This window comes from Schistocerca piceifrons, chromosome 1 (genome assembly GCF_021461385.2).
Source record: "Schistocerca piceifrons isolate TAMUIC-IGC-003096 chromosome 1, iqSchPice1.1, whole genome shotgun sequence".
Lineage (NCBI taxonomy): Eukaryota > Metazoa > Arthropoda > Insecta > Orthoptera > Acrididae > Schistocerca > Schistocerca piceifrons.
This window is the reverse complement of record NC_060138.1, coordinates 1067232198-1067246106: the sequence shown is the minus strand read 5'-3', so window position 1 is coordinate 1067246106 and position 13909 is coordinate 1067232198. Positions and strand designations below refer to the sequence as shown.

Genomic DNA, 13909 nt, shown 5'->3' with positions numbered 1-13909 from the left:
GAACAAACTAAACTTAAAAGAGATTGAGGAGAGTTTAAGATTTGGGAAATATATACCAGTCAGGTGACAGAGGCCAAGTCCAGGAGCGGAAATGTTATCGTGGGTTTATGAGGCAGTTTCAAATAGATTGGTAGGTGTCTCGCAATGCAAACTGTGTAAAACGTTACTAGACACTCACTCGTGAACCTCGAGTACGTTACGGTAAGGTTGTAAATTTGACTATCAGTTTCCTCACTTCATAAATATTTTGGAAGAAGACTTAGTAGCTGACAAGTGTTTGGAAATGTGTGCTAAGGACTCGAGACCATTTAAAAGTATATGGGATTTCTGAATTTAGGGTAAACATTGACTTAAACAGGAAAAAAATACGGCCCAGTGGATATTAAAAACCACTTTCTTGTGGTACGAAACGTAGTGCAAAGAAAGTTTAATATGAAAGAAAGGCTTCTTCTTTCAAACATATAGTTTTTAGATTAATGTAATATGAAAACTGAACTACGCGTTTACTAAAATGCATTTCGGGAATTCAGTATGTACTATTTTGGCCATTTAGAATGAGTACAGCGAACCTGCAATACAATACTAGAAAAAGTAATTAAATGGATATAATTGAACTCATATTTGACTGAAGCACGCTAAGGTTATGGAAATTAGACTTCCAAAACCTTACTTAAGTTGGTGTTGCAGTGTAACAGACATCTTCATGTTCCTAGGTGCAAAGGATCTCGACTTTCAGAGATGATTCTCAGTACTACATAAAACATGATTTAGAAGCGACCTGAATACGGGTCGATCGAAATAAATAAGCAAGCCCGAAATATGCAAAAAAGATCAGATAAAATCTGCCATTTTCTGGCCTACAATTACTCAGAATGAATATATATTTCATGTAAGTCTGCAGGCTTTCGTGGCCGCTGTCACTGAAGTTAAAATCTTCTGGGTTATTGGGCTGCGTCATATTTCTTCTAAAATGATCGACGTTTCGACTCCTCTTCTGGGATCTTCCTCAGGATCTTCTGGTGCCCACTACTGCTAGAACACTGTCAGAGACTAGTGACGCGTCCTCTCATATATATAGAGCTTCGTCTAGTGATACCCATGTAAAAAAGGACTTCCCATTAAATTCCGAAAGCACTACAATGAAAGTATACAGAATAAACTGAAGGCCCCTTTAGCCTGATTGAGTTGGGCACAGCTAGGTTTGGATGGGAGTAGAGCAGCCTGCCCGTTCTGCTGATTACGTGCGGCAGCTTGCCTGCCTGGCTAACAGGCAAATATGGGCAGACTAAAAGCGGACTCTGTACTCCTCTGGTCACGCACTCTTTCTTTAACTCCTCATAGAAGCATGCGTCATTCATGAACTACTTTAATTTAGCAATGACAAAACAGCGAAGTAATTTTACAAATTAGTAACTGGATTATGATTATTATCAGGAACAAACGTCATGATGATGATACCGTAGGATGTTAACGTGGGGTACAACCAAATGATTACTCAGATAACATAGAAATTTATTCTGAAACGTGGACTGACAAGAGTTGCTGCTGAAGATAATATATACACAAGAGGCAGTGCAAGCAGAGAGTTCGTAGGCAGTAATAAATGTTAAGAAAAGGCATAGTAATACACTTGGCAAATTTGTGCAGTGCTGATGCAGGGAACATGACTAAGTGTCCGTCCCAAGCAAACTGCTGTAATAACCTTCACAAGCAAGCATATCTTAAGTTTCTTAGCGAGGGGTAATGAATTATCAAGAGATAAACCTGGATGCTGTCATTGACGCCTCATGTAAGGAGTTTATGCTCCAAGGCGAAAGATGTTTTTATGAGCTCTAGGAGTCTGTCGAAAAAACTGTGGTTTAAAGCCCAGGAGCACATTCGGATATAGGCCGCTGTAAAAAGACCTACGATAATTTGTGAGATTACAGTGTGATGGAACGAGGTAGCTGCTAAGTAGCTTGGCAAGGTGCAGAGATTGGTCTTCCTAGCCACAAGAGGCAGAATTAGCAGCACACCAACTGGTGGGATGGAAAGCATGCCCGATATATCCCCGTTAAAACCATAGATTACAATGGAGCCAGCGGCAGGTGCATACTGGTGAAAAACTGGAAATAACTGGATACCTTTAGGGTATCGGGAATCCCACACCAATATAGGGAATGTGGTAAATATAGGAATGGTCTGGAAAATGCCAGCTGACCATTTAATAACTTTCAGCTGCTTCAGTAAGACTTTCAGTGTAACAGTTGGAAGAAGCGAACAGTGAAAGGATGGACCACGACACTGTGCAGGGGACGTAGTACACTAGGATCGAAAACAAACGAATGCGCTGGTACCGGCGTTTACCGTAAATAACATAGATCAGAGATAGCGATCTCCCTAGAGAAGATGGCCATGGCACTCCATGTGGATATACCCGCTATCAGGGTGTGCGCGGTGGAGAATTTTCGTAAGCGCTAAAAAGACGTAGCTTATAAAACTATTCGGATAGCCAGTACCTCTGAAATCAGTTTCATCCCTGAAAAGTCATAAATGATAACTGCAAAATTGGAAAAATTTTCTGACACTCCTGACAGGAAATACCACCTTCTAGAAAGGTTCCAGTAGCGGAAGCACGAAATTGCAATTACTTCACCACGGTTTCCGTCTGTAGGTGAATGTTAATCTCAGCAATTACTGTAGATATTTTGATGTAGTTTACAATGACAGATAGACTGATTCGTAAGGTAGGTTTGTGTACACAATTTCTTACTGCAAAGTAATAACGAGCGTATAATACACGTATTGATAACTATTGCATATTCAAATGGTGTTTGGAGTGACGTGTCGTGCCAATGATGGGATCTAGAGTTTGGCATCTACACAGGAGGTGGTATCTGGCGTGGGAGCAATAAGCAGCCGCCGAAACTGCAAACAGCAGGGAAGCTTGACAAAAATCTTTGCCGGTCTGGCGGTCTAGCGGTAAAGGGCGTATCTGGAAGTTGAAAAAATGGCTCTATGCGCTATGGGACTTAACATCTGAGGTCATCAGTTCCCTAGACTTAGAACTACTTAAACCTAACTAACCTAAGGACATCACACACATCCATGCCCGAGGCAGGATTCGAACCTGCGACCGTAGTAGGCGCGCGGTTCCGGACTGAAGTGCCAGAACCGCTCGGCCACAGCGGCCGGCGGAAGTTGAAAGATCGCAGGTTCGAATCCCGGACAGACTACGGATTTTTAAATTGCTTCGTAACCTAGCATTTGCCTTTCAATAAAGTGGGTCGTATTTCACATTAAACTATAGTTCTCTTTCCGGTACTTGGGTAAGTGGGGTAGCTTAGGGACACACGAATCACCGAAGTGACTCCCAATTGAAAAACCTGCACCGAATCATTGAGGCATATGAAATCACTAATACCAGAATCTGTACATCAGTACGTACGGTAATTTCTTCCTTATGTTGTTTTTGTTGTGTTCCCTAGTCCAAAGACTGGTTTGATGCACCTCTCCATGCTACAATATCCTGTGCAAGCCTCTTCATCTCCAAATACCTACTGCAGCCTACATCCTTCTGAATTTGCTTAATGTATTCATATCTTGGTCCCCCTCTACAATTTTTACCCAACGGTTCCCTCCAATACTAAATACCTGATACCTTGACGCCTTTGAACGTGTCCTACTAATCGATCCCTTCTCCATTTTACACTTCCCGTCAACCTCATTTTTCAGATGTTTGCACTCCTTTTCGCCTGCTTCATTTACTGCAATTTAATATTTTCTCCTTTCATCAATTGACATAGATCTCTCTTTTCTTACCCATTACACATATTATAAATTAAAGTCCCCTGTCACAGTTTCCTTCTGTACGTGAAGGCTAATCTGAGGAACTAATGTACCGATTTTGGTATGGTCTTCACTAACAGACTGATTCAGGGGCAGAGATTGCGTGTATAACTTATTACCGCTACCCCAGACAATTGACCGGTCGTAGAAACTTAGTGTCATCCGTGCAGAGCCGGGGATGTTCGCTAGTGTGAAATAATTTCGTGGAGCTGCACTGAGCTGACGAAATCGTAAAGTCAGCCGTCAGTAGCAGTAGCAGGGTTGGGGTGGCAATATATGGGGCCATGTACGACAAATTTGGTGTTGATCCTTGGGAGCCGATGATCCTTCGTGACCAACAAAATTACTTTTAAAATACGGAAACACTACAAGAAAGTGCATTCCCGTGTACGGGAGTGAAAATCCGTTTAGTCCCTTTCTGTCTTTCTAGGCAACTGTTGCTATTTTTAGTGAGAGTGCAAATGCTGGGTAGGAAGTAGCATATTGAACTAGAGCCTGGAGCCATTGGCTAGCTGGAGGTACTGTTCACTGAACGAAGCGAATAAATTCCATGCATCTCGTGGAAATATTAGCAGAGTCTTCCTGCATATCTTTTCATCTATCGATGTTGAATTGTATTCCTGTTTTGTTATTGTGGAGGTTATCGTCAGACGTTGCTAATAAACAGTTGCAGATGGTGTATGAACCGTCAGAGGTGTACATACTCGACTGCAGTGGTCAGATCTCGGAATCATCCAGAGATAAGTTAGATAGTTACAGTACTTCAATTATTGACTTTGGAGGACTGAGAAGCTTAAACGTGCGTCGCTGGTCAAAGTGAGGCTGCAGACTACTATTTAGATTAATTTTAAACGAATAGCAGTGCAGAAAATTAATCTGGGTCCACCATTAAACGTTTCGAAGTAAATTGGCGGTACTATATGACGCTTAATTGGTCTTGCATCACGCCCACGTGTATTCTGGTTGCAGTAGCAAGTGGGACTTCGCTTTACGCCACGGAAGCTCTGGCGATGGACGCTGTGTACGACACAGGCATCAGCAAGAAAGCAGCAGCTCAGATGAGATGCCTAGGACGAGCTGCTAGTGAAGAGAGTGATCAGGACATGTCCACATACCGAAATAGTGCGTTTTTTGAATATATTTCGTGAAAGATTGCACGAGGCGCCGTGGTTAGTAACAACAAACGTGGCCAATGTCATCTTTACTTACCGTTCCATTTGTGACTCTGTTGCACAACACTTGACACTTTGCTACCTTTGTCAGACAAGAATCGGAGAATCTGGATACAGGCAGTCCTAGTTAATGATAATAGATGAACTACACTATATGTTGACAAAAATTTCATATAGCTTTGCAACAAATTTGTCTCGCAACTAGACAGCGCCGTTTTACTGTAACAACAGCATAGCCTACTTATTAATCAATAGCAAAGACGACCAGGAACCTTTGGCACAGAACAGCGTGTATATCATCTGCAAGCACTGTAGCAAAGTACTGATGGTCAGTCAGGTAGAGCTTTGTCAATTAGGTTATCAAACATGAGAGAAGTTGGAGACGAGAGAAGACTGATTCGAGCTTCGTGAAACGTCCTTTAATACGAAATCACCCATATATGTACACGCTAACGTCCTACATACAATTAATAAGGAAAGATGACATTATTGGAAATGCACCGATGAAAAAAATCGCAACGCTAACAAGGAGGTACGTGACAAAAAAAATGGCTCTGAGTACTATGGGACTTAACATCTGAGGTCATCAGTCCCCTAGAACTTAGAACTACCTAAACCTAACTAACCTAAGGACATCACACACATCCATGTCCGAGGCAGGATTCGAACCTGCGACCGTAGCGGTCGCGCGGTTCCAGACTGAAGCGCCTAGAACCACTCGACCACACGGTCCGGCGAGATACGTGACATAAATGAAAATTCTACATCTGAAAGATGATGGCTATTGAATTTCGCGCGAGTTTATAAGAATGTCGTTAGTAGTGCCACTGTGAGTATGCAAATCAGGTTTGCTTTACATACACGCTGTAACGGTCGTGAGCGTTAGGTACTTCTGAGACTGGACGTGGTGAGTTGATTTTAGTCAAAAACGCCTTTAAGGCGACAAAGACGCCATTATCAGCACCTCACTGAGTTTGAACGAGGTCGTGTAATAGGGCTGTGAGTAGCTGGATGTTCGTTCTGCGATATTGCAGAAAGACTTGGCAGGAATATAGCCACTGGACATGACTGCTGGCAACGGGGGTGACGAGAATTTACGGTCGCAAGAAGATCGTATTCTGGACGGTTATGTGGCACTACTGAGAGGGAAGACCATCGTGTTTGGCGTATGGCTCTGGCGCACTGTACAGCTTCTGCAACAGCAATTTGAGCAGCAGTTGACAGCACAATGACACATTGAACTGTTACAAATCTGGTTACTTCAAGGAGAGTTCCGAGCCAGGCGCCCTGTAGCGTGCATTCCACTCACGCCAAACCAGCGCTATTTCAGAGTTCAGTGGTGAGGAGAACTCATTGGAGGGCAGGGTAGAGGTCTGTTGTGTTTCCTGATGAAAGCTGGTTCTGCTTCGGTCCTAGTGATGGACGTGTGTAGGTTAGAAGGAGGCTAGTTCAGGGCCTGCAACCACCTTGTCTGCGTGCTAGACACACTGGACCTAAACCTGGAGCTATGACCTGGGCTGCGATTTCATACGACAGCAGGAGCACTCTCATGGTTACTCCACGCACCCTGACTGGAAAGATGCACGTCACTCTCGTGATTCGACCCGCTGTGCTGCCATTCATGAACAGCTTTCCAGCGATGTTTTCCAACAGAATAACGCTCGGCTACATACCACTGTAGTAACCCAGCATGCTCCACAGACTGTCGACATGTTGCCTTGGCCTACTCGATCACCAGATCTGTCTCCAGTCGAGCACGTAAGGAACATCATCGGACTACAAATACAGTGTCATCCACAAACAGAATTAACCGTCAACGTATTGACCGACCATGTGCAACAAGCATAGTACTCCATTCCACAAACATCCAGCACCTGTATGACACAGTGCAGACACGTTTGCACGTTCACATTCAACATTTTGGCGGTTACACCGCTTATTAATGTACCAGCACTTCACATTTCCAGTGACTTATCTCGCTCTTATATTAACCTGTGACCTTGCTATTTAACTGAATATGGCGCCTTGCTAGGTCGTAGCAAATGGCGTAGCTGAAGGCTATGCTAAACTGTCGTCTCTGCAAACGAGAGCGTATGTAGACAGTGAACTATCGCTAGCCAAGTCCGCTGTACAACTGGGGCAAGTGCTAGGAAGTCTCTCTAGACTAGACCTGCCGTGTGGCGGCGCTCGGTCAGCAATCACTGATAGTGGCGACACGCGGGTCCGACGTATACTAACGGACCGCGGCCGATTTAAAGGCTACCACCTAGCAAGTGTGGTGTCTGGCGGTGACACCAAAATGTTCTTATTATTCTGGATCTGGCTTTCTATAAAAAGAACATTGTTTCGTTACTGTAACTCGCTATAAATTTCAACAGATCTTTCTTACTTTACAGTTATTGAAAAGGTTACTGAAAATTATTTCGTTATCGATATTGATGTTACAGTACGCAATATAAAAATTTTGCAATGGATTTTTGTTAACATTAAAACGTCAATAAGTACCACGAATAACACGATAACATGAGAGTATCATCAGAGAAAAAATGTTTTTACTATAATGTTTGCCAGACTAGAACTACGCACAGCAATATTTCGTTTACGTAATGAAGGTAAATTATCTTTTTTCTCTGTTAATAACATATCATCATCCGCAGCTCGCGTTCACCTGTAAAACAGATAATAAAATCTGCTTCTCTGCACTGCAATCCCGAAAGCTGAAAGAAATAATTTTAGTTCACTATTATCTGTCCGCTTCCTTGCGGTATGGTTGGTTTCATTTAATGCAGTTTGAATGCGCCGCGGCAGCGGCTCGTTCGTTCCTAGCGAAGCTCTGCACCACGAATAATATTTAAATACCTGAAAATGTCTTAAAAGGATGGGATAAAATACCAGGCAAGCTTATTACGAATCATAATGCAAGTTTTCACAGAGTAGCTCTATTCAAAACAGATTAAATTCGTACACACCTTTACAAATCAATGCCTAATGGCGTCCTTCTCTCAATCTTGACAAAAGAATGCTACAGAAACATACCACATAACGTCACAGGCTCTTCCTACTCACGTAACTCCAAAAAGACTACATAGAAATTAATGCTCGGTCACTACTATTTACGCTCGGTTTAATACATTTATATCTTTGTTTGATATTTAATAAGTATCGTCTGTGGCGGTTCCAGTAGTCGCCGACACAGGTATTGTCTTTAAAAAATCGATACATAATTCTATATAAGTATAAAACATGACACATAATGGTTTCTATTTATTGCATAAAGTTCACACAATCATTTTTTTTTCTTTTTTTGCCACATATAATATGTGTTTTGGCAGGAGACGTTACAGTACTTGGAAGCATGTACACATAATGCGAGCTTAGTTTCAAATGACATAATACATTTCCATTATTCATTCAATCAAGTAAAGTGTCAGTCATGCAAATATCAGATTAAAATAATAAATTCAATTTTACTTTTCGTATTTTCTTACATATAACAAATTCCACGTAAGGGAAAAAAAACATATCTTCCATTTTACGTTAAGCTTTGCGGGCTTTTAAATAGAAATATGTGATGAACGACCCTCAACTACGTACCCTCTGACTCAGAGTTGAAATATTGAAAGTTATGGCTGGTTTCGTTGTCTAGGGGCTGGGATACGTAGTTGCCGCATTACAAGCCAAATTCTGAGTCTACAATATGCAATATGAATATACACATGAATCGAATGGTCGAAGTTTCCTATCACTCGGCAATTGCGAATTTTGAACGTAATAAAGACATTTATAAATGAAAGATTGCAATTAAATAAATTCTGCAGGTAGTATTCTAACGACTTTAAATTACGAGTACGATAGCAGAAGTACCTATAAGAATGCCTTTATTACTGTAAAACACTTATTGGTGTTACTTCACGTAATTAGTTATGAACAACAACATAGCTCACGAGATATTCACTTCTACTCGCACACTACATCTTCACTTCAGAAGCCATGGAAATCTCACAAGTGCACAAGTCGGATCTCCCGCGACCACGTGCAAACTGCTCCACTCTCCAAGTCTTTCCCACGACCGTGCGTCTGTCGCGGCGTACTGTCCCGGACACTCTCATGTCCTCTCCCGTACTGTCTAGAACGCCCCTTTCCTCTCTCGAAACGATCCTCCTCCCCACCTCCATGTAGTCTTTCCACGTGTCCTTTTTGGAACGATTGCTGTGATTGTCTAGAGCGCTCCCGCCCTGTCTCCATGTCAACGCACACTCACAAACATAATGAAAACACATTCGAAACACTGGATTTACATTTAAATAATTCCTACGGCTGGACCATAAACACGCTCTAACGCACATTATGAAATACATAAGCAAATCAAATAAAAATATATCAAAAGAATAGAAACAAAAGATGGGCCAGCAGTCTAATGTCTCTGTGCTTTCTAAAACACAATAAATATTTAACCAATTTCTTCACGAACAGTATACATCGGATATAAACAAAGACCTAGATGAATAAGAATATTTATAAGCATGCTGCTGCCGTTTTTTCGTGTAACTGTGGAGTACGTATGGCCTGACACAATTAATAGTAATCGCCACTTTGACCTGCAATAACTCATGTACTATTCAAGTTATATGCCTGTAATTCTTACCAATTTAGGTTTACACTAATAGCTTTCTAAAGGCACGTCGAACGACAAAATCGAATGAATCGCTTAGATTTTGGAAATTCGTTGCTGGTTGTTACTTGTATAATTTACAGTCAGATACTAAACTTTAAACTAATAAATATACTGAAAATCTGATTACACCATCAGAATCGTATGGTAATGTACATGTTTTTTTAAGGTATCATGATTGCTCTGGCTATTATTAACTTCTACATGAGCTGTGTAACGTCTGCGATTGTGGTTTCACAAAGTCCGCCATCTTTGGCACTCCGTGGCATACAAATCTCCTGCAGCGACACAAAGCCCATTCTGCCACACAGCGTTAACATGGAATTCGCAGCCACGTGGTCGGTCTGAACCATGCGCTGGAGCTACCTCTCTTGCTCCGGCTAACTTACGGCACCACGCGGTTGCTGACGAGCCCTGGCTTGCCGAGCGGCACATGCGGCCACGCCAACTCCGAACTTAGAATATTTTGAGGGCGCCACAACTCACCCTTTACCTCACAGCTTAAACGTTTATTCATACCACAAAAAAATAATACTTTCCTTCGTAAATACTCATTGTCTTTATTTTATTTATTTTTATTTAATTATTTATTTATTATTCCGTGGGACCAAATTAAGGAGAAGTCTCCATGGTCATGGAACGAGTCAATACATGAAATTATAGCACGATAGTAGAAACAGATAAAATTAAATATAAGTAACATATTCAGGCGACAATTCTTAAGTTTAAATAAAGAAAATCGACAATGTAACACTGGAATTTGCTTAATTTTTCAGCTCTTCCAGGAGCTCCTCGACAGAATAGAAGGAATACAAGGAGTGAGCCATGAGGGAACTCTTCAGTTTAGACTTAAAAGCGTTTGGGCTACTGCTAAGATTTTTGAGTTCCTGTGGTAGCTTATTGAAAATGGATGCAGCAGAATACTGCACTCCTTTCTGCACAAGAGTCAAGGAAGTGCATTTCACATGCAGATTTGATTTCTGCCTAGTATTAACTGAGTGAAAGCTGCTAACTCTTGGGAATAAGCTAATATTGCTAACAACAAACGACATTAAAGAAAATATATACTGTGAGGGCAATGTCAGAATTCCCAGACTATTGAATAGGGGTCGACAAGAGGTTCTCGAACTTACACCACACATAGCTCTAACAGCCCGTTTTTGAGCCAAAAATACCCTTTTTGAATCAGAAGAATTACCCCAAAAAATAATACCATATGACATAAGCGTATGAACATATGCGAAGTAGACTACTTTTCGTGTTGAACTGTCACTTATTTCAGATACTGTCTCGCTTATAATATGCCCATTCTGTCTGATCAAAATATCGGTTCTTGTTGAATTGTGAGGTAGAAACTGTAAAAACTGACTCTTACTGTGATTTAGCATCAAATTATTTTCCACAAGCCACGAACTTATTTCATGAACTACATTATTTGATACTGTTTCAATATTACACACATGATCCTTCACTACCAAGCTGGTGTCATCACCAAACAGAAATATTTTTGAATCACCTGTAACACTAGAAGGCATATCATTTTTATCAATAAGAAACAGCAGTGACCCCAGCACTGACCCTTGGGGAACGCCCCACTTAACAATGCCCCATTGGGACTGAACATCACTACCACTCTCAATATTGCGGAGAATTACCTTCTGCTTTCTGTTCCTAAAGTAAGAGGCGAACCAATTGTAAGCTACTCCCCTTACTCCATAATGGTCCAACGTCTGCAATAATATTTTGTGGTCAACACAGTCAAAAGACTTCGTTAAATCAAATCTCATCATTTTATGCATCTTCTGCGTGTAAGTCCCATGTCATTTTATATGTGCTTGCGACATTCAGGAGTTGCATGACGCTGGACTAAGAATCTGAAATTCACTTCATGAACAAATAAATAACACTTTCCAGAACACAAGCAGAAGGCTTCCTATTTAATGTTAATGGTAACTGAGGTGAAGGCGTCATTTTCGAGTAGTCCCTTTCTTCCGTAGTGGTAGTGAATGCTCGTAGAAGCACGTGAGCTAACTGGGATGCTGCAAAGTGGTGTCAGACACGTACCATTCTCGTGGTTACAGCGTGGGCGCCGATGGGCGTGGTGGAACTTGCGCTTGCCGCCGCGCTGTGCCTGTTCCCGCGTCAGCTGCCCGCCACGGCCCGCCGCAAAGCCAGGGCGCCCGCCCCCCCACACCTCCAGCAGCAGCAGCAGCAGCAGCAACAGCAACTGCCCAAGATCTCATTCAAAGGTAAGCTCCACCTGCTGAGGCGTACTTCTTGTTTATTTTAACTGCCACTAGATAATGTAAATCCACAACATCCAGTAGAGTAAGAGTTCTGTCCCAGACTCCCACAGTCGTCACGAGAGAGCTGAACGGGATGCGGTGGTGATTACCTACACTACTGGCCGTTAAAATTGCTACACCAACAAGTGCAGATGATAAACGGGTATTCATTGGACAAATTTATTATACCAGAACTGGCATGTGATTACATTTACACGCAATTTGGGTGCATAGATCCTGAGAAATCAGTACCCAGAACAACCACCTCTGGCCGTAATAACGGCCTTGATACGCCTGGGCATTGAGTCATACAGAGCTTGGATGGCGTGTACAGGTACAGCTGCCCATGCAGCTTCAACACGATGCCGCAGTTCATCAAGAGTAGTGACTGGTGTGTTGTGACGAGCCAGTTGCTCGGCCACCATTGACCAGACGTTTTCTGTTGATGACAGATCTGGAGAATGTGCTGGCCAGGGTAGCAGTCGAACATTTTGTGTACCCAGAAATGCCCGTACAGGACCTGCAAAATGCGGTCGTGCATTATCCTGCTGAAGTGTAGGGTTTCGCAGGGATCGAATGAAGGGTAGAGCCACGGGTCGAAACACATCTGAAATGTAACGTCCACTGTTCAAAGTGCCGTCAATGAGAACAAGAGGTGACAGAGACGTGTAACCACTGGCACCCCATACCATCACGCGTGTGATACACCACTATGGCGATGACGAATACACGCTTCCAATGTGAGTTCACTGCGATGTCGCCAAACGCGGATGCGACCATCGTGCTGCTGTAAACAGAACCTGTATTCATCCGAAAAAATGACGTTTTGCCATTCGTGCACCCAGGTTAGTTGCTGAGTACACCATCGCAGGCGCTCCTGTCTGTGATACAGCGTCAAGGATAACCGCAGCCATGGTCTTCGAACTGATAGTCCATGCTGCTGCAAACGTCGTCGAACTGTTCGTACAGATGGTTGTTGTCTTGCAAACGTCCCCATTTGTTGACTCAGGGATCGAAACGTGGCTGCACGATCCGTTACAGCCATGCGGATAAGATGCCTGTCATCTCGACTGCTAGTGATACGAGGCCGTTGGGATCCAGCACGGTTTACCGTATTACCCTCCTGAACCCAACGATTCCATATTCTGCCAACAGCCATTGGATCTCGACCAACGCGAGAAGCAGTCTCGCAATTCGATAAACCGCAATCGCGATAGGCTACAATTCGACCTTCCTCAAAGTCGGAAACGTGATGGTACGCATTTCTCCTCCTTACACGAGGCATCACAACGTTTCACCAGGCAACGCCGGCCAGCTGCTGTTTGTGTATGAGAAATCGGTTGGAAACTTTCCTCATGTCAGCACGTAGTAGGTGTCGCCACCCGCGCCAGCCTCCTGTGAATGCCCTGAAAAGCTAATCATTTGCATATCACAGCGTCATCTTCCTGTCGATTAAATTTCGCGTCTGTAGCACGTCATCTTCGTGGTGTAGCAGACATCATTGACAATAACACATTTATTAGGCAGTAATACAGGATTACCTTCCAAAGCGCCACTCCACAGCCGGGCCAGTAAGCAGCACCTCGTCAGCAGCGTAATGCCGGCATGCGCTCGACCCGCAGTACAGCCGACACAGACATTTGGTAGTGGCTGTTGCGTCATGGGGCAGCCGTCGAGCCGCTGCTGCCAGCTCCACAAATCGATATCCAAAGTGCACTGGTTGACGTCCAAGATTGGCATCCACGATTTACGCTCCAGGACCACCTGAAGTAATTGCTGGCTCGCAGGGGTCGGCTTTCAGCCCCCAGCAGACCTGCAGGGTGACGACGGCCTTCGTCCCCCATCAGCGTTCCATCGCAAGTTGGCAATGCGGCTGGCAGCCATGGGGCATGCCATGGGGTGACCTCCATAGCGTCCCCTCACCCTGGATAGCTACAACTGACACTAGAGCT

The 13909-nt window shown here is 43.2% G+C and overlaps 1 protein-coding gene across 2 annotated transcripts in view; it reads left to right on the top strand.

Annotated features, from left to right (window-relative positions):
• The window catches only part of LOC124799394 (solute carrier organic anion transporter family member 74D-like), a 213403-nt gene that overhangs the window by 133290 nt on the left and 66204 nt on the right, over nucleotides 1-13909 (top strand). For both annotated transcript variants that reach the window (XM_047262920.1, XM_047262921.1), the window contains exon 7: nucleotides 11754-11921. In XM_047262920.1, the coding sequence (XP_047118876.1) occupies nucleotides 11754-11921 (168 nt within the window). The remainder of the gene's footprint in view (nucleotides 1-11753; nucleotides 11922-13909) is intronic.